Source organism: Phalacrocorax aristotelis, chromosome 1 (genome assembly GCF_949628215.1).
Source record: "Phalacrocorax aristotelis chromosome 1, bGulAri2.1, whole genome shotgun sequence".
NCBI classification, from domain to species: Eukaryota; Metazoa; Chordata; class Aves; order Suliformes; family Phalacrocoracidae; genus Phalacrocorax; species Phalacrocorax aristotelis.
The window spans coordinates 174,590,714-174,610,369 of NC_134276.1; the positions used below are offsets into that span (position 1 = coordinate 174,590,714).

At 38.0% G+C, this 19,656-nt stretch overlaps 1 protein-coding gene across 1 annotated transcript in view; it reads right to left on the reverse strand.

Moving 5' to 3' along the window:
- Window positions 1–19,656, reverse strand: part of OTOGL (otogelin like) — a 97,895-nt gene that overhangs the window by 31,712 nt on the left and 46,527 nt on the right. Inside the window, 10 exon segments of the mRNA XM_075090822.1 lie at window positions 58–137; window positions 1,354–1,471; window positions 2,092–2,370; window positions 3,967–4,134; window positions 8,035–8,061; window positions 8,618–8,774; window positions 11,542–11,658; window positions 13,866–13,985; window positions 15,675–15,821; window positions 16,293–16,427. Coding sequence (XP_074946923.1) covers window positions 58–137; window positions 1,354–1,471; window positions 2,092–2,370; window positions 3,967–4,134; window positions 8,035–8,061; window positions 8,618–8,774; window positions 11,542–11,658; window positions 13,866–13,985; window positions 15,675–15,821; window positions 16,293–16,427 — 1,348 coding nt within the window.

Below are 19,656 nucleotides of genomic sequence, written 5' to 3' on the forward strand. Positions count from 1 at the left end.
AACTGGGATCTGTAAAGTGATTTATAAGATTAGATCAATATAATAAAATATACTTACAGTCTTCTGGATAAACACATTTAAGTGTGACCTCATCAAGGATCATGTTTTTGGGACAGTATGGCAAGCATCCTTCAACCCTTTAAAATATTACATAGTTAATTCTAAAGCCACAATAAAAATATAAATTAACTTTAAATTATTTTACTTTGGCAAAATGAAACATTTTAATGTCTTCCCATCAGAGTTCTGAGAACTTTCCAGTGTAATGGTGAACACAGCATTTTGAGGCATTTTAAGGTCCAAAAGTCATTGAACAGCATAATTCTGTTTCTAAATTGTTAATAATAAATTCTTTGCTTCGGCTGATGAACATGATAGCTTTGGACCATTCTGCTTCCACATCCAGGTGGAAGTTCAGATCCCTAAGGAGAGAGGTTTTCCATAGGGTGAAGAACTTCTCTACAAGACTGCTTTTTTACCCAGATGTCTCATATGAGCCATTAAAATATTCAGACTCTTTTGCGCTTTCAGCATAGGAGAGTGCAGACAAGTCCATATATTCCCTTACATTTTTATTTTGGGGGGATTTTTAGTAAGAATATCATGACATTAACAACTGGTGTGCCAAAACGGAAAAAGCTAAGAATACCAACAGAGAAAATTAGTAATATTCCTAATCGTAAACTGTATATGCCTAGGGAGGTAGTCTAAAATTCAAAATATCTTTTATTTTCCACCAGATTTTGTGCCTTGAGTTTTTAGGCATTTTTCCTTTTAGTTTGTTGTTATTCCATAGATGCCAGGGGAGATCCGTGGAACCCAGAAATCCTGTTACTAAGTAACAAGATAACATCAGTCCTGTGAAATCCCTCACCTCATGCCAATGAGCATCTCCTAGTATAAAGTTCCCTCCTCTTACAGGAGAGGGCGTAGTCCACCCTTACTATTCCTACAGTTTTTGGTCTGTCACATAAACACCATAAAGATGCAGGCACTTACAGCATCATGGGATGCTGGTTTAGGAAGTGACTGTAAATCCATAGAAGGGAATAGCCTTCATTTAATTTAAAAGCTTTCTACTTAACCACGGCCAGAAGCTAATCCCCTGGGCTAAATACAAACCCTCTTATTCTTGTGTTGAAAGATTGCCTGTAAACAGCAATATATACCGTGGGAAATGAGAGGCTTGTTACAAATGTTTTCACATGACTTGTGAGTTGCTCACAAGAGTCATACTGAAATCTGGATGAGTAAAAACGAATGGCTATTGCATCTACAGTAATTTTCAGAAAGCATATGGTACGTGTATTACAAAAAACAATATGGTAGCAAGATAAGCTTAATTTTACTTACGGAGGAAGGAATTTACATGCTGTTCCTTCAGGATCATTACACGTTTTAACACAAGGATTAGCACAAGATTCATATCGCCATTCACACATCCTTCTATAAGGCACAGATGCACTGAGTTCTGAGAAAGAAGGAAAAGGTATTATTTATTGATTGTGTAGTCAAGAAAATATAAATTTATAGTCTTTTCTAAAATGTACATTGGGATTTTCAGAAAAATAAAAAAATGAAAACAGTAGAGAAATTCTTGAGAACTTTCAAATACATTAGATTTTGTTCATTCTCAGTTTCAAGCATTTTAAATTCAATCAAGCTAAAAGACACAGAGGCTTCAAAGATAAAAACATCTACTCACTTTTACAATATATTCTGTTTAAAAATCTTAAAAAGCAGTTATACGTAGTGAAGGTACTGTTGGTGGCAGAAGCAATAACAGTTACCCCATTCATTTAAAAGAATAGATATCTACAGCTCCGTAACAAGAAATTATCATGCATTTTTTTGTGACAGGCCATGTACATTTTGAAAGAGTAAAGCAATGAAAATGTATTTCGAGGACAAAATGATCATCATATCTGCAATCTTTAGAAAATAATAGCATTTGGAGGCAGAATGGAGGACAGACAGAATAGTAATTAAAAATATGATAAAACATATTTGTTACTATTGCTGATGAAAGACGATTGCTCTGAAGGCAAGCAGAAAAAACGTGCTTATCCCTGGGGATTATGCAAAATTTACCTTCAATACTAAAGCTACTCAAACGTTTGAATTCTTCTGAATCATCGTACTTTGCCACTTTAACACTGAATGAGCTGAGAATGATGAAAAAGCCTTTTTTACTGTGCAGTTCGAAGGCGCTGAGCCCTGGACTCCAGAGGCCCTGGTGATGGAAGAAGGTGGCTCGTCTCCGAAAGGAGGCACTCTCCCGCCACTGTTCCAACCCAATGGTTTCATTGTCATGTACGTACAGAAAGTAGTTTGGTCTTTCAGCAGATTCAAGAGAAACAAGAGAGAGAGCTTCCACAGAAGAGAAAATAATAATAGTAAGATTTTCACAGAAAACAACTTAGAAGTGAGATTAAAATCTATATATTGGCTGTTAAGTGGCTCCTTTTAAACAACTGCTTTTCACAAAAAAAGAAGAGAGTCAGTTTTATGTAACACACAAAAAAGTTAGAAATGCAGGGTCTAAAGGAGACTTCAAATGATCACATAATCCAGAGCCACCAGAGAGCTAATCAATTAGATCAAAACTACATTCAGCCTACTGCTACCAGCCTTCAAAATTATTCATAAGCAGTCTTAGTTGGACTTGCTCAAATTGGGAGTTTTTTCTCAAATTCGGACAAATGCCTGATGATTCAGCTGTACCAAAATTTCATTAGTAAATAACATCACACAAATATTGTAAGAACATGCTTGACTTCACCTTGAGGTCAGGCTTTTTTTTACATATAATCATATCCAGCAATATAGTAAGAAAACTTGTGGCCAAATAAAAGAGACTCATCCTCTATTTGCTCTACCCAAGCCAGAAATAAAAAGTGAAGAAAATTCTCTCAAAATTTAAGAACTTAGAAGAATCCTGACTTCATATCTGGTTTTCAACTTGAATAAAATCTTGAAGTGCCTTTAATCTAGATTAATACTCATTCCTCACAGATATGAAAACTACCTGTGTACTGTACAGACATAATGAATGTTTTACTTCCACTTGACATCAGTTGGAGAATTGACAAGATTGAATTAATCCTTCTGTTCTATGTACTTTCTCATTTCATATCATATCCGAAAACCTGATTTCTCCACTGCAAAATTGCCGACTGCTTCTGAATATAGTTTCAAATTTTACTGTGAGGAGAGCTCTTCTCTGGGTCAATTTTTGCGGGTTTGGGATTTTTTCAACAAATTAAATTCTGTGAGAAAGCAATGACAAAATCTGTATTGACTTAATTGGCACAAACCCAATACGTGTGAAGAAAGGAAAATATGTACAGAAGGAAAAATATTTAAATATATTTCTTTTGGGTTCTATAGTTTGGATCAGTCTCTGATAAGTTAAAATAGAGTTTAGGAATAGCTGTTCACCTAAGAAAATTCCTTCCACATTGTATGGAGATACTACTTAATAACAATGCAGGAGACAGATTGGTTGTTCTAAGTTGCACATTTTATAGTCCACTGAAAGTCACGAAAAATGAGAAAAGAAAAAATAGAAGTGATTTTACTGGAGACAAAAATATCCTACATTGACATTCAGTGTTGGTACTTGCTAGATACACATGCAAAATTTTCCAGTTTACAGTTATAAAAAATATTTTTTTTTTCACAAAGGAATTCTATTCACTTGTATTTTTCAATATTTCTAAAACAATATTAGAAAAGTCAGCTTGAAAGCTGGCAGCAAGGCTTTCCAATATTTAAAGAAATTTTTTTAAAAAAATCAGTATTTCTCCTCAATTATGAAATAGGCTGCTTCACCCTCACTTATTCCAAAAACTAAAAATACCTATACTATTTTAGGAGATTTAGAAGATGCAGCAAAAATCATTCATATAGTTTGAAAAATATGTATTATGTATTGCCATCAGCAAAATTCTTGAGAACACTTACATAAATCCTTATCTTTGAAAAGACCTGGAGTTATCATGAAACTGAAAAATACATTTCCATATGCTCCGGTTCTAGGCAGAGGAAATATTCTTCTACTGGATATGTTAGCTCCTATAATTGTGTCATTGTCTCCATAACTTGCTAAAATGTAGGGTCCTTCACCAAGACCTAAGGGAAGAAAAATCAAATAGAAAAAAAAAATCCTCCTTGCATAACATACAAAACTTAAGTCTTAGTTGACACAATATATTGCCTTAAATATTTCACCATACCTAGAATCAAAGATATTTGGAACTATAGCTCAGTGCCTCAAGGTATTACGCTGGAGTAGGTCTGTATCTGTCTGCTCAATGTACTCCCTTATTCTTTGCTTGCTTCAGATACAACAGATACCAAGTGAGCACAAAAAAGTGTGGGTAGCTATCCTCACAAAATGACCTGTACGAGAAAGCAGTATCTGGGCTGCTTTTTAATGGTATTTAGTCTTTGACATGTCCTTATTTCTATACTTCAAAAGATAAACAGAGCAACATTAATATTATTCCCCAAATAGACACTGAAGCTGCTCTGAGATCTACAAGGCAATTCCCCCCAAAAAAACAGATTTCAAATTATAAGGCTGTAATTTGACTTTTGGCAGCAATATTGCTTCAGCAGTTGTCTGCTTCATCCTCTCCCACAAACCACTTCATGCTGCTTCCCTACGTCCCCATTCATTATGCCATCCAAAGTGCTTCAGCAGTGAAGTGATGTAGCTGAAAAATAACAACCTGATTTTTCCAGTCTGGTTCACCACATCGTCATTCAAAATCTCACACTGGTTTAACAGTGACAACAGCTTCAGCTGGTACTACTGCCAAAATGGTGCTAGCCTAACCATGCCCTGCAGCAAACCCCTGGGGCTATTTCTGCTGGGCTGGGAAAGCTCACAGGGATACAGCCAGATACAACAGCATCTGTCTTTGTCACTATATCCCACTGAAAGAACCAAGAGCGGTATACCTCTAAAACGTCACCTTGTGAGTAATAAACACAATGTGTAAGTTTTGTGAATGGTTTTAATCCTTACAGTGAAAAGACTGAACCCCTTTCCAAGCCTAAGACAGCTGCTTTCAAATATGACTCTTCAAGAGCAAATGAATTCTCATAATAATGAGATTTGGCTCAGCTAGAGGATAATCACAAATTTCTGAAGAAAACTGCATTAAAATAACAACAGTCTTTATGTGGAAACTAGGTTGGAACTCATATGCACATGAAGCCCAAAAGATTGCCACAAAATGACTGCTTTTAAAGAAGTGGTGAGGCAATTTATCTTAAAAAGACTCTTTATTCTAAATCACTGAATGTTTATCCCTACCTATTAGCAGACATTTTGCCTATGACTTGAGCAAAAGCAGGACTGAGCTGTAATTGATAAAAGTTTCCATAAAGATTCAACAGTTTGACATCATGCAGAACAAAAAAAGAATCAGAGAAGGAGCCATCCTATGTCCCAAAATGTGTTTTGCTGGCACTTGGTGGTGGAAACATGCATAATGCCATCCTTGACTTTAACCCTGGTAGGAAGCTAAGAACCACACAGCCACTTGCTCACTCCCCCGCCCCCCCCTCCCCCCCAAGAGAACTGGAGGGGAAGAATTGAAAAAACTCATTGGTTGAAATAAAGACTATTTAGTAAGTTTAAAGAAAAAAAAAAAAAAAAAAGAAACAAAGGAAAGCAAAACCAAGAAAAGTGATGCCAAAAAAACCCAACTGCTTACCACCAGCCGACCAATGCCTGGCTGTACCCCAAGCAACCCCAGCCCCAGCAAACTTCCCCCCAGTTTTTATTGCTGAGCATGACATCATATGTTCTGCAATATCCCTTTGGTGAGTTGGGGTCAGCTGTCCTGGCTATGTTCCCTCCCAACGTCTTGTGCACCTCCAGCCTGCTCACTGGTGGGGTGGGGTGAGAAGCAGAAAACGCCTTGACGTTGTGCAAGCAATCGCCAAAACATGGGTGTGTTATCAACACTGTTTTCATCACAAATCCAAAATATATCACCATACTAGCTATATGAAGAAAATTAAGTCTCTCCAGGCCAAAACCAGTACACGTTACTATTTCTAAAATAAGACAAAATTCCCTATTGCAAAGAAATTATGGAAAGTCAGCTATACCTAGCAAGCTCTACATGCTGCTATTGTACTGGGCCAGACTCCCTGGAGGAGAAAAAAATTAATCTACTGTATGATGCTCATTATAGCACGCAAGTCGCTGAAAAAGATGTATCAAAAGTCATATTCATATCATTGCATTTAGTCAAGTTTCCTTCCTCTTCAGTATCTTGCTCCCCACAAAGCACATGCACAGTATCCAAATATAAGAGAGGATGCCACAGGAATTAAGTCTGTTAAATGAATACCACTCTTATTCTAAGGAACTGCTCTTTACAGTACAATATTTGTGAGACTTGTATATAAAATCCTGTAACCTAGCTATTTCAAAAATATAATAGGTCCCAGTTCTGAAATTTACAGTACAAGCGCAAGCTAAAATCCTTCTAGAGCTTCTCCCGGACTGCCAAGATATTCTGCATGGTGCATTAATCCACCCCCACACTGAATATGATGAGGTTATTAATTGAGACATTAGGGATTACGAAGATCATTCAACACAGCTGGGCCACTGACCTTCACCAATTAAAAATAGAAGCAATGTTAAAACTACATACACCAAGTCAAAGAAAAAGCCCATCAATTACTTCAGTTGAGTTTTTAATTGAACAAGAGCAATCTCTTTTATATGAAAGAAGGAAAAATAAAACAAAGCAAGCTGCTTCAGAATTAAAACTTAGAAGATGATTGCAGAGTGTGACAAATGTTCATAAAATTTGAGACTTTTTTTTTCAAAAAATCACACCAAATTAATTTTTGTTCTGATTAATCTTAACAGTATTATCAGAGATGCATTATATCCACACCATTCATTTTTTGAGCAAAGGACTTGAATTTCACTGTGCCAAAGGCAATTAGTTCAGTGAGGTAAAAATTCAAATGTTAATAACCATGTAATAATAATAGCAATAAATGGTAATAACCTTCTAAGATACACATTAATGTGTCAGTATTTGAATTCCTTACTAATGTAGGATTGTCTTTGTTTGCATAGGACAAATCTCAAGTAATACATTAGATATTGCACAGAAAAGCAGTATTTTAGATACCCATAGCAGAATGTGAAGGAAGAAAAAGTCAGTAAAATGACATAATAATATTAAATAGAAAAGAATTATGTTGCAAAATGACATACAATACTCCAGGCTGTTCATACAAGTCACCTCTCCTTTCTAACGGATTTAAAGGTCAAGTGAGCTTGAGGGATTGTGACTATGCAATCCTACCCTAGGGATCGGGAGAACGGAAAAGAGATAACCTCCAACACTGCTGCAGCGACAAGGATTCTTCTCAGCACGAGCTACCAAGGGTTCTATTTGCAGTGTGCACTGTATCATATTTCATCTGAGATGCCAGATGTGTTGTTTTGCTTACAACTACGATATTTGTTTCCATGCCACCACTGTCCCTGGACATAGAGCAGAAAGGCCCATCAGGACTTGCTTTGCTAACTTGCTGAACTCACTAAACTCACATACCCAAATCAGGAGTACTAAAAAAAAAAAGTCATTATAACCTGTGAAAGAGAGAAATTACCAAACTATATTTTCTTCCAGGGTTAGTCTGAGTGAACTGATGTAAGAAAAGTGTCTCTTGGATATTTGTTTTTAAAAGAGAAACAAAATAGGGGAGGGGTGGAGATTAATATCTCAAAATGGCATCATACAGAAAGAAAGCTGATAGAATAGTACGTCAAAGACATCTTCCATATTCTAAAGTGGTCGATGTGCGGAATTATCTACTACTAAATGCTTTATAAAAATGGAATTCATTTTGGAACCAGGGAGTACAGACTTGTTTTTAGCACATAGCTAGCTGGTATGCTAGAGAACATGAAAAGTAACTGTATTCAGCAAGGTATATAAATATGAGGATAAATCAAAGACAGTAATATCGGATACCACATACCTTGATTGTAATAGTCACAGTCATATGCTAAAAGAAAAGGAAAACAAGCACATTATTATTATTATTACAAAGTAACAACAGAGTCTATACATATCTGCATCCTGAAAACATAAAATTCACTTTCATCAGAGGAAGTCTCATTTCCCATAACTTGTTTCAGCTGGTGACTTTATTTCCTTAGGCTTTTATTCAGTGACATACAGCTGTATTTAAATAGATGTGCCAGGACAGCAGACCTGAAGCATGAATTCTTCTAGAGCCAAGAACACTTCTTACTGTCAATGAAAAGTAGAAAGGACTGAATCGCTTTGCAGCAATACACAGAACGCTGGATGTACCCCAGATCCGGTATACCAGTGCCTTTCCTACAGTCTCTTTGCTGGCATACTCTGAGCACAGCCAGTCCTCTTCAGTAAAACAGCAAATTTGCGTTAAGGTGACTAACAGCTAACATACAGACAGCTTGAAAAATGTGAAGAAGTACATTTATTATTCACCTGATTCTGTCTTGTATTATTGGGCAGCAAAAGGCCAAAGATGCTTCAAAGATGAGCTCTGGTGCAAGGCCAGCCCAGGTACGTACCGCAGAGTGAAGGAGATCGCCAGTGAATCACTGCTCCTTGCTGGCAGCATTTGTGGGCATAAGCTGCAATACTGGTACACAAGCACTCGCAGTCCCCGCCAAGATTGCAGTTGCACGTATCTGTGTGACAATTTTTGACAAAAGAAGTCACATCAATCTGGGGGGTGGAAAAAAGGAAAGAAAAAGAGGGCTGGTGACTTAATCGCATGAGCTGTACAAATTCCTGTTGCACCATTTTCACCAGGAATGCTACTTCTGGACTGAGTGAAAGAATTTAACACAAAAAATAAGGTATTTTCTAAGGTTTGGGTACATTCCTATACAAAAAGTACACTTTGAATGATTAGCTTGTACCTATGCTACAGGCCAAGACAAAATTCCATTCAGTGACTATTAACGAGTATGTCTGTCAATACACTTCCTGTTCATCGATTTTGGAGAGTGTATTGAAGCTGGCAGTTTTCTATTTTTATAAGGCAAATACTGCCATCTGTAGTCGTCCAGCCAGTTTCGCATGAACAACATCAGAGCTGCAGCTCTGATTATCAAGTAATTAATTTGTAGAGGAGATTTTGGCCAGGGAAAGAAAGCTTGAGCATGCTGGTGGCATTTTGCAGCAAAATATTTCTGCACTTATCAAGATCTTAATAGACTTTGCCCACAAACCTTCAATAGATCAGAAACCCTCTTCCCCGCTCTAAAATCCTATCACATTTCATGGGTTTACATGATACATTTTTTCTTGGGTTTTAATCATCTTTTTTGTAATGTTGAGCAATGTTCCAAAACAGTGTTCTTATTCAACACGTGTAATGCTTAAAGCAATGCTTTTATTCAGTTTAGACTCGTTTTTAGACTCTGGTCTAGCGTAGTTATAGAGCACTCAAATGGCACATGTCAGATTACAGAAATACCATCACAGTAACAAAGCAGCACTTATCTGACACAGAGACAGCTTCTCAGCTGGCAGTTGCTAGAAGCTGGCAGGGATACAAAGACTGGGTTTCTGCCTTCAGTGGAGAGAGATGCCATTTTGCTTATATTCTGTTTCTTGTTTTGAAAACAGGGATACCACTGGGGTGGGGGCACAAGCATTAGCTCCATTGAAAATGGCTGTAGTAGCTTCGCAGGACCCACCAAACAGCATGTTGGCTCCAAAGAGCTCAACCTGTCTCTCACATCTGCAAAACAGCATCTCTCCAAGGGTCAGCAACATCCTGCTGTTGTGACAAACTGAGAGCCTAGGATCAAACCTCCTGCTGAGTTCAGGAGTTATGAGGAAGACCTTCATTTCTGTGAGTGTCAAGGCTCCTCAGCTCCCGCTGAGTTCAGTGCTCAGCTGGGCAACAGCAATCTGTCAGTCACTGCCAGCCAGAGATGCAAGATCTTGTCTGCCTGAAAACAGGGTTTTCCAGCCTCAGCTGAACTCTGAGGTCAACTGTCCCACAGGCAGGAGCTTGCCTCCATGCACAGCAGGATCCTCCACCACCCGCACAGAAGGAGTGACTGTAAAAGCACTGCTCCAAGTGCATACTGAAACCCACATCTACACTTTCTCTTCCTTCCGTGTCCCCAGTGTCAGTCTCTGCTTGGGCTTTTCTTCTTGGCACCCAGTTCCCAACCCGTGCAGCCAGCTGCAGATATCCTTGATACGAGGTCACTTTACATTACATTTGTAAGAGCCATATTTTCACATGCTGATGAATAGGTTGTAAAAACACCTGAAAGATGTTTGCTTTACAGTCTATGCCATACAGGATGGATATGTGCATGTGAAAATACTTGACTACTAATTAAATGGCATGTTTTACTCCTGACAAGCATTTTTTTATGCTAAATTTTTTGTATAATGTTTGTAAATTTTAATCACAACATGGATAAGATATAGAAAATCAATTCTGAAAACACCTTTCTTTATGAGTTATTATAGTACAGCTCCTTAAAAACTCTCAGAAGTTCCATTTTTATTTATTACTTTCCACTTTGAAAATACACTCATCACTATGTTCTCAGGCACATGCTCAAAAAATTCTTTACATAGTAACTAAAGTCAACATTAATAAATCTCTGGGGTTAAGCTACTGCAACCTCCTCCTCAGGCAAATTCCTAACCATGTTGATATCAAACTTCAGTCCTGAAAGTCAGGAGGTTCAGCTGGGACATCTAATGATCTCATTTAGTATTAATAGTCATAAAGAAAATAAGAGACAGAGACGAAATGTCATAGTGGTTCTTGCTTGCACAGGTATAAAGAAGCACCTTCAATAACTAAATTCCTTTGGGAAGCTAAAATCGGAAATAGGGAAAAATGTACAGTTCACGTCTTGCATTGATCAAGGGTGGACTAAAATGCAATAAAAGATTCTCACACAAGCTGTTGTTGTTTCCATCTTGGCTAGACTGAACTTAAGGACATTCTTGTAACTCAAGTTCCAGGCTCAGCCAGGTATTGGGGAAACCAAGGATGCCAAACCTGAGAGTTTTGATGAGCTGTCAGCTGATTAAAAATCCCTATAGCTCTGAAGCTGAAATCTCACTCTCTCATATTTCTTTCTACATTAAGCAGGACAGCTAACAAAAGAAAAACATTTGATCTAAGCTGTAGGCAGATTACACAAACGCTTATTTTAGAATCCTGCAATATATACAAAAGGCTTAAAAATTTAGTTACCTATATAAATAAAAAATATAAATAAAACCTAAAGAGAACAGAACCTTGATTATCCAGTCTACTAACTCATGGCTCCCAGTTATCGCTATTATGTTTAGGCTCCAGTCTTGAAAGGAACAAGGAGCTCTGCATAAACATAGCCCACCCACACAGACATACTTGCACAGCTCTACTCTGTATCCTCCATGGCACTGAGGCTGAGGGGAATGGCAAGAAGAAATTAATTACATCTTGGACATTTAATAAACTTACCACATTGCGACAAGGTGCAAAAACATCACTGTATAAAATTGAGCATTCCTTTTTGGCATAAGGGAACTTGCTCTGATGTACCTCACATGGTCTTAGTGTTTCATTTGGGCTCTTGCACTTAAAAACAAGCAAAAACACCACAAATATTTCATACAAAGGTGTGTTTACCATGTACTCTGATACACTGTAGTATCATATAATTCAATACCTGCATACTCAGAAAACAAAAATAAAGTTAAAATGCTATCTTCTTCATCTTCCCCTTTCCCTGGTTTGTTGTTATAATTGAAAACATTTGCACAAAAGACAATCTTTGTGTCTGTTCTGAAGTACTAAAATGTTCCTGCTGTCTGCTCAGCGCATAAAGACAAAATGTTTTTTTTGTGACACATCATAATCATTACCAGAGCAACCAACTGTAACATCACAAACAAATACATGGTCCAAATCCATCCCTGGTGGTTTTGCCCTGACTTTAAATGGAGTCACACTACAGATGGCTTTAGCAGTGTAAGTTCAAATAAAGAAGCAGCGGTAGGAAGAGAGCAACCCATAAAAAAAACAGAGTCAAAGATCATCATGATAACTCAAAAATGGCTGAGATACAACTCCCTCTCTTAAAGTCTCTCTTCAAGAAGAAAAACAAATGAACGGAAGAATGTAACAAAACGACACTCAGCTCAGAAAACATGAGTTCATCCAAACCCATACTCTCTTGGTGCAGCAGGGAAGCCCAGGAGGAGGTAATGATGGACCTGCAGGCAGTATCGGGGTGTCCCAGCACCTCAGCTGAAGTGCACTCACCCACCTACACTGCCCTCCTGTGTGGATCCTCAGACACCACTGTGGGGGATGTGCTGCCCCTCCCAGGAGGGAGAAACCCTGGAAGCATCCCGCGCTTCACAGTGCCAGTGCAAGCATGTTTGCCAGTAGCAGAGTTAGGTTCTAGGCCTCCAGCTATCAAATACTCCTTTACAGTGTTTAGATTTTGCAGAAAAGCTGACCAGGATACATTTCTATGAAGGCCAAAGGTCTTTCCTGAAAAAATCCCTAACACCTACTGTGGAGGCAGATGAAGTGTCAAGTCTGGCTGAGCGCAGGCTGCCTGTGAGACCATTACTGAACTCAGATCCCAAGTGCTCTGGCAGCCAGAGGTTGGAAGATTACATGAGGTTTTACAATTATATGTACGTCCACAAAAGGCAAGCACAAGTTTGGGCTGCATAAGCAAAGGTCATAACATCCTAGAAGTTAATGTGCTATGGAAACACTACACACTTTTTTAAAGTAGCCACTGAACTGGTAAACTGGAAAGGAAAATCCATACACTTCATACAAAGCATTTACACATTTCTTTATGTACCACCGTCTAGATGAGCAGTATAACCACCAACACTACGCATTTGCCTTGCTTGCTTGCACTATTTAAACATTTCATGTAGAGGGAAATGGATCCAAAGGGAGATATTGAGGGAGAGGAGCCTCAAAATCCTTACTCCAAAGCAGAATAGGTATCATATTCTTTCATGAGGTGAGAGATTTTGGTTCAATTTCCTGCTGTGAGTCAAGGAGAGAACAAATTAAAAACTGCTTCTCACAGACATCTTGAGGGAGTGCTTTACAAATACTGATTTTTCAGGAGGTTCACAAGGCTATAAAACCTTACATCTTCTCAGCACAAATTAATAAAATACCTATTCTCCTGTGTTATAAAACAGAATTGTGGTCATCCACTCTCTACTGTCTCTTCCTTTCTCCTCACAAACCAGGTTTCCCTACTGGTTTGTGCCTGTTGCTGTTCTGAGCCTTTTCTGTCTCGCCCCTTCACCACCACTGCTTTGTCAGTTTGTTCTCTGTTTACAAACTGCAACTAAAAAAATCATCAATTTTTTTCAGTGTTCAGAAAGAAACTTTTTTCCAGACCTTGTCTTCCAGCATTCAGATTCTCTTTACTTTCAATATCCTGATGTCTCCAACACCAGAGAAATTACAATTGTTTTTAAAATTGAGCTGAATCCAAAATATCAGAAGCTATATATCTAACTTTGTAAAAAACTGAAATCCAGGCAGATATAATAATTATAATATATTGGGAAAAATACATTCTTCCCTAAAGAGATGAGTTTCATTTAAATTCAGTGTTTGCTTTGACATAAGATATTATTAATGTATTTCGCATCTGCAGACATAAAAATTAGAATGTCCTCTTATACACTGACCATGAGTTTAGAAAAACCTTGTACATCAAGTGCTTATAACATGTTCATTTATAAATTAAAATTATCATCCCTTTTTTCTAATTTATTACTGGACATAGGACTTACCTGTCCTAACACCCAGCTATCTCCAAACACCTGTGCATTTCTCACCTCCATGTTATTTGATGTAGTCAGATCATTTGAAGTATATTTGTCAAAATTTCCACACAAACCTGCCAGTTTACCCTAAAAGAGAAGACAGATTATTTTTTTTACTTATAGTGACAGTCAATAATTGATATAGGTGACATACATGGAGTAAAAGATTCTTAAACTAAAAAAGTGAATGCAATTCTGACTTATACTTTGGAAATACCTGACACTGCTATGCTTACAGTTCCATATTGCAAATAACTTTTAATAGAAATTTATGTTTTCCTTTTTTCTTTCTGTTTTCCAGAACTTGTTCTTACTGTCTGCCTGTGAAAAGGGACTGAAGTCTAGTCATATTTTTTTCAGAAAGCTTAGTGGTGCATCCAGCCCAAAAGTCAAAAGTTCAGGTGAATTACCTCATGCTTGTGAAGTCTGACTAGTTGTCGTTAAAACTTGCTGTCTCTAATTTTAGCTCACAATAGTAAGAACATTCGTAATAGTAGTTACAAAAGAGACAGCTGCAACTTTCTTGTGTTGGGTCATGTGCTGCTGATGGAAAAAGTATATATACATGCATACAAATATACATACATAGAGAAAAGGATATTTCTGCACAACAGTAAAATGCAGAGTTGGATTTCTAGGGTACTGTGGCTCACTGTAATGAATTATTTTTCCCTAAGGTTTGCTGCAGACATTATCTTACTGAACTGGAGCCTCTGGAAGAAACAGTCACTGGAAACAGAAAAAGCTTGAAGTATTTGTGTCCCTGCATGCATCCTGTACAACTCAGCTCCCTGTTAGCTTACTCAAAAACTGAATATTTTTTTTTTCAACTGTGTATTGATGACTGATAAATCCGCTTGTATGTGAAGTAAGCATTTTAATGCTATTGGGAAAAAAAGCCTACAATAATGTTGCTTTAAAACCAGATTAGATGGTCATTGTAACTTTGACTTACACTTCAAAAAATCTGATATTGTATTCTAGCATAGAGTGCTTTCTTTTCTTTTACTGGAAAGAGCCCCCTCTCAATACGTGTGTTCATGGTTGAGATGAAGCAGGAATGTAATTCCTGAAAGTGCAGATAGGGTTATTCTGCCAGGACCCAAAGGCTGAGTTGCAGAGACACCAAGGCAGATGATGATGTAGGAACAGAACTGAGAAGAGCAACTGGCAAGAGAAGGAGCCTCATGTTCTTCCCTGCATCATGGCTGAACCCTGTCACAGTATACTTATTAGGTTTAAATGTCAGCTTTTGTCTAGCTCGTTTCCTGTATCTTGCCTTCTTAATTTAAAGCCAAGATGTGACTCCATCTGTTTATCTCAGCAGCCCCTACTACATCTCAGGATGCAGTTTCATCATCAGCACAATCCAACCTGCCATCTTCCATGTTGCTAGATATGGAAACTTCTTCTCCATTGGCTTCAGCAATTATGAAATCATGCAGTGACCTGGCTGCCTCAAAACTACATTCTCTTCCCGCCCCCAAGTAACTTTGAGTCAGAGCTGAATCACTGCATATCTGCAAGGTTGCAGTGTGTGGAGCAACAGAGTAAACAGGCATGTGGGAACCACCCCTTCTCTTCAGGAATCCAGCCATTAAATCACATTCTCCATCCCTTTTTACCTGGGAAATGCTAGTAGCTGAACACCATGATAAACAGCTATATCACTGGGAAAGTTAGTCATGAAGAAAAGACAATCACAGTTATTCAATAAGAGATCACATTAGCAACACAGAGAGTCACACAAAATCTCAGGCTTTTATTTTGGCTCACCTTCCAGCGAGGTCCAACTTTAACATGCATCATTGTCTTCTTATCCCACAGAATTGTAATGTCCTGTTCTGGAAAGTGTATCACAGTATAATATCCAGCCTTCCAAAGCTGATAGTTAGATTTGTTTTCCTGTCCCCTTAAGGTCCTCTGACAGAAATGAATATTTATTAAGACCTAATAAAGTAATTCTATAAGGTATGCAGCCAATTAATAACAAAATCTATACTGAAGAATATTGTATCTTTAGCATATAGTTGGATCAATAATATTACTAGAAATGTTGTTGAATGCTTTGATATTTTGTCTTTTCAATCATGCAAGTTTGCTTTGATTTTGTACGTTGGCTTCCCTTTCAAAACCAAGTAGAAAGAAACAAATGCCAATATTCTTCGACAGCTTGAGGCTTTTGAGCAGTCGTCTTTGTAGGACAAATAGTACTTGAAAAAAACAATGAAAAAATAAGATTCTTCCTGGCGCCTGCTGCTTTATCCAGGCCTAGGCCCTTGTACTATGTTAACCCAGACTGAGAGAAGTTTTACAAAAACATGCTTCATTAGAACTGTAACTTTACAATGCTTATCTTAAAGGGCAACCTGAAAAGGAGAGAAAATAACTAACCTGCTTCTCCGACGGTTCGCTAAAATAAATCTCAGTGTCTCCAACAGTGATGAAAACATTCTTTGAGCAAACAATATCATTGTCAAAGCACTTTTTGTTCTGAGCAATTATAGATATATTTGAGTTATCTGTGCTCTGCAATATGAAGAAGAAATCATTTTACTTAGAGACTCAATTACATTTCACTCCTGCAGATCTATTCCAGGCTTATCGTCACAGAGAGACTGATAACTTAGTATTTAGACATCTTTGAAATTCAATTTAAGAAAGCTACCAAACAAAGAAATGCATTTTTAAATTCAAAGCTGAACCCACAACCAACTTAAACTTTGGAGTTAAACACAAAGAGCCATCACATTCAGCTGTGAGTCCTCTTTCTGAGGACTTCCCAAACTCAGAGGATCAGCCTAACCCTAAAATAAGAGTCTGCTTATAGACTTTTAAAATGTGCTCATACATGGAATCCAATATTTATTGCACAGTACGGTTGTCATAATCGAGACATGCTATAAAAAGAGCTTTATTTTTAAACCAAGGTACATGAGATCAAGCTGTTTTCATATTTTTAAAACCAAGAGACCTACCATCTGTCAGTAGCAGATAGAACAATTTTTGTACCACCACCCATCAAAATTCAAAAAACCATGAGTCATACTCAACGTTACTGGAGGGGGCAAAGGTTTCTGCTGATATTTTTGTTTGTGTTTTTTTTCTTCAGCATTTAGAAGATTTGTCTACTCTGTTGTCTTTTGATTTGCTGGTGGTTTAGTACCCAAAATTCAAATTTACTGCCTTCCCAGTCTCATATCTTTTGGCTCTCCAGCCTGTAAATTAATTTTGCAATCTAGGCACATAAAATTACTTTTGCACCTTGTCTCGATGTGTCTGTTTATTCATCTACAGCTTTTGTGGTTCTTCTGTACACTGGGGGAAACACACATGCACCTTGTAATTCCCTGTGCTAGAATTGGTAGTGGAACAAAGGAGACCAGCCCTATTTTCAAAGTTGATAATACTACCACAAACAAAAATAAAGTTGAGATACTCTTATTATATCTTATTTTAATTTGGCTTTCAATTCATTTCTGTCCCAATCTTTGCAAATCAACAAGAAGCCATAACTGTAGAAAAGACTTGAAAGAGTTAACTTCATAACATTAATATAACCCAATAGCAGTGCTTCTGAATCCAGTTTAATTTTTTATCAAATTCAGTCCTACAGTCATTACAAACCTGAGACAGATACAAAACAAAAATCTTGGAGGTGGCAAGCTATATATCTCACCCACTGAGTCATCCAGTCTTACATGAGAGACTTGTGTAGTGCTGGAAACAAAAAGATGTTTAAACTTTTCTTACTCCCACCCTCCTTTAAACACTCTTTAAACACTTTAAACACTAGCTGAAACTAGTCATAGCAGGTGCTAATGGGCACAGTGGGCAAGATGGGAATGGTGGCTTTCAGCAGTTTCCCAGTCCTGGGAACTCCTCTTGGCTCCCAGCAATGGTCCTGGAGAGCTCCACTTGGCCACAATGGGAGGGATCCCTTGACTTGTTTAGTGCCCACAGCATGTATCCCCAGAGCTTTGCTCCCTCCCTTGGTCAGTGTACTCCTGAAAGATGCTGGGTACATATCCACTACCCCTCCACTCCTCCATACCACTAACTACTCCTTGCCTGTCTCACATTTGTAACCTTATTTGTTCTGTGCTCATCAGAAGTCAAGAACAAAAAAACATATCAGCAATTTTTCCTCACCAGTGGGAAACATTGCATACTGTAAATATGGGTGCTACAGGAGGCAGCTGTTTTTTCTTTCTTAATGAAAGTCATAGTGACCAAGCTGTTTAAAGAACACTTTCAATCTGAAAAATAAAATTAAAAAGAAAGCCCTTAATCCTAGATGATGGGAAGTGTAGAGGTATTTTTGTTGCCACACAGAGGAGGTGCTACAGCTTTGCTGCCCTTAGTCTAGCATGGCCCACAAGCCAGAGGATGCTGCTACTTGGCATAGAAAACACTCCACAGCAAGTGTGAGCAAATGTGACGAACATAAGGTATGGAAGACTGCCTGCAAGCTTTGTGTTACCCTAATGCCAAGGCTTAAGAAACAGGTGGTATGTGTTAGCAGTTAGCTTGAAAGACAACAGTTAAGGTGGGTGAAGTTAGCCACTGGCTGCTAGTGGTAACGGGGTATAGGAAATCAGCTCTTCATGATTTAGCAGGGGAACTGAGTTTGAAAGTACTGAAAGGTTCAGGGTAAAGCAAAGTCCATCTGTTCCATTCTGTTGTAAAGTTGTTTTAGGTTACACTCAGAATAGAATTGGTCACTACCTTTTTGGGAAATACACTGTGTTTTAATTAAGCCAGGATTGCTGCTGGAGTCAGTCCAGTAATTATTCCCCTCCAAGTCAGATAGCAGCTCAGAGCATTTTTGGATTTATTGGAGGTGATGTGGTAAATTAAAAGGAGACAAACTCATTTGTTTGGTAGATGGGATGCAAGCTGATACATTCTCTGCTGGCCAAATGAAAAGAGAACAAAGAAGCTACCTCCCCACCATGAGTCAGTTCAGAAAAGGACTTTGCTTGCAGTTTATGGGTCTATTTGATGCCTAGGACACTGTGGGCTGTTTTCATTGCAGAGTTCATTCCTCTTCAGTTAGCTTAGCCTCAGCAAAAGGGGACACACTGAGTTAATAGGGAAGCAATGTCTTCACTGTAAGAAAAGAGATGGAGGGCTTTATTTTAAATAAGGGTAGTTAATTCAGGCTAATTATCTCACAGTAAAAATACACCTTTTTTGGCAATGAAGACAAGTTCTTGGAGCAGCACAGGGTAGCTGTATTAGCTATGATAATTGAAGCTGCTGACTATGCTTTCTGACAGTCCAGGCCAATCCCTTCAGCTGAACAGCATCAACATACTCAAGTCAGAAGTTTTTGTGTATGGTTGGGATTTGAGCCAAGGGCAAAAGTTGAGTTATATTTCAAGTTAACTCTGCAGTAGAGAGAAGCCTGGAGACAGGGAGTGTTTTGCTGACCAAAGCCAGAACAGGGAGTCCTGAAGACATGCGAAGTACTTCCTAACTCATAGGACTGCATGTTGGTGTTAAATTACTAGGAACGATGTATGATGGGAATGCAGAGACAGTGTTGGTGGTTCAGTAGAGCTATGAGTAAAATAGACATTGAAGAAAAGGGGCTTTGCATTAAATCCTGAGTCTTCTGTGCTTTCTCTCTCTCTAATTAAATCTTAGACCTAAACCCAAATATAAAAACACCATTACAGACGACATATCTCTTGTGACTCAAAGCTTTCACGATAAGATTTGCTTTACATACATACCATTGCCATTCTCTCCA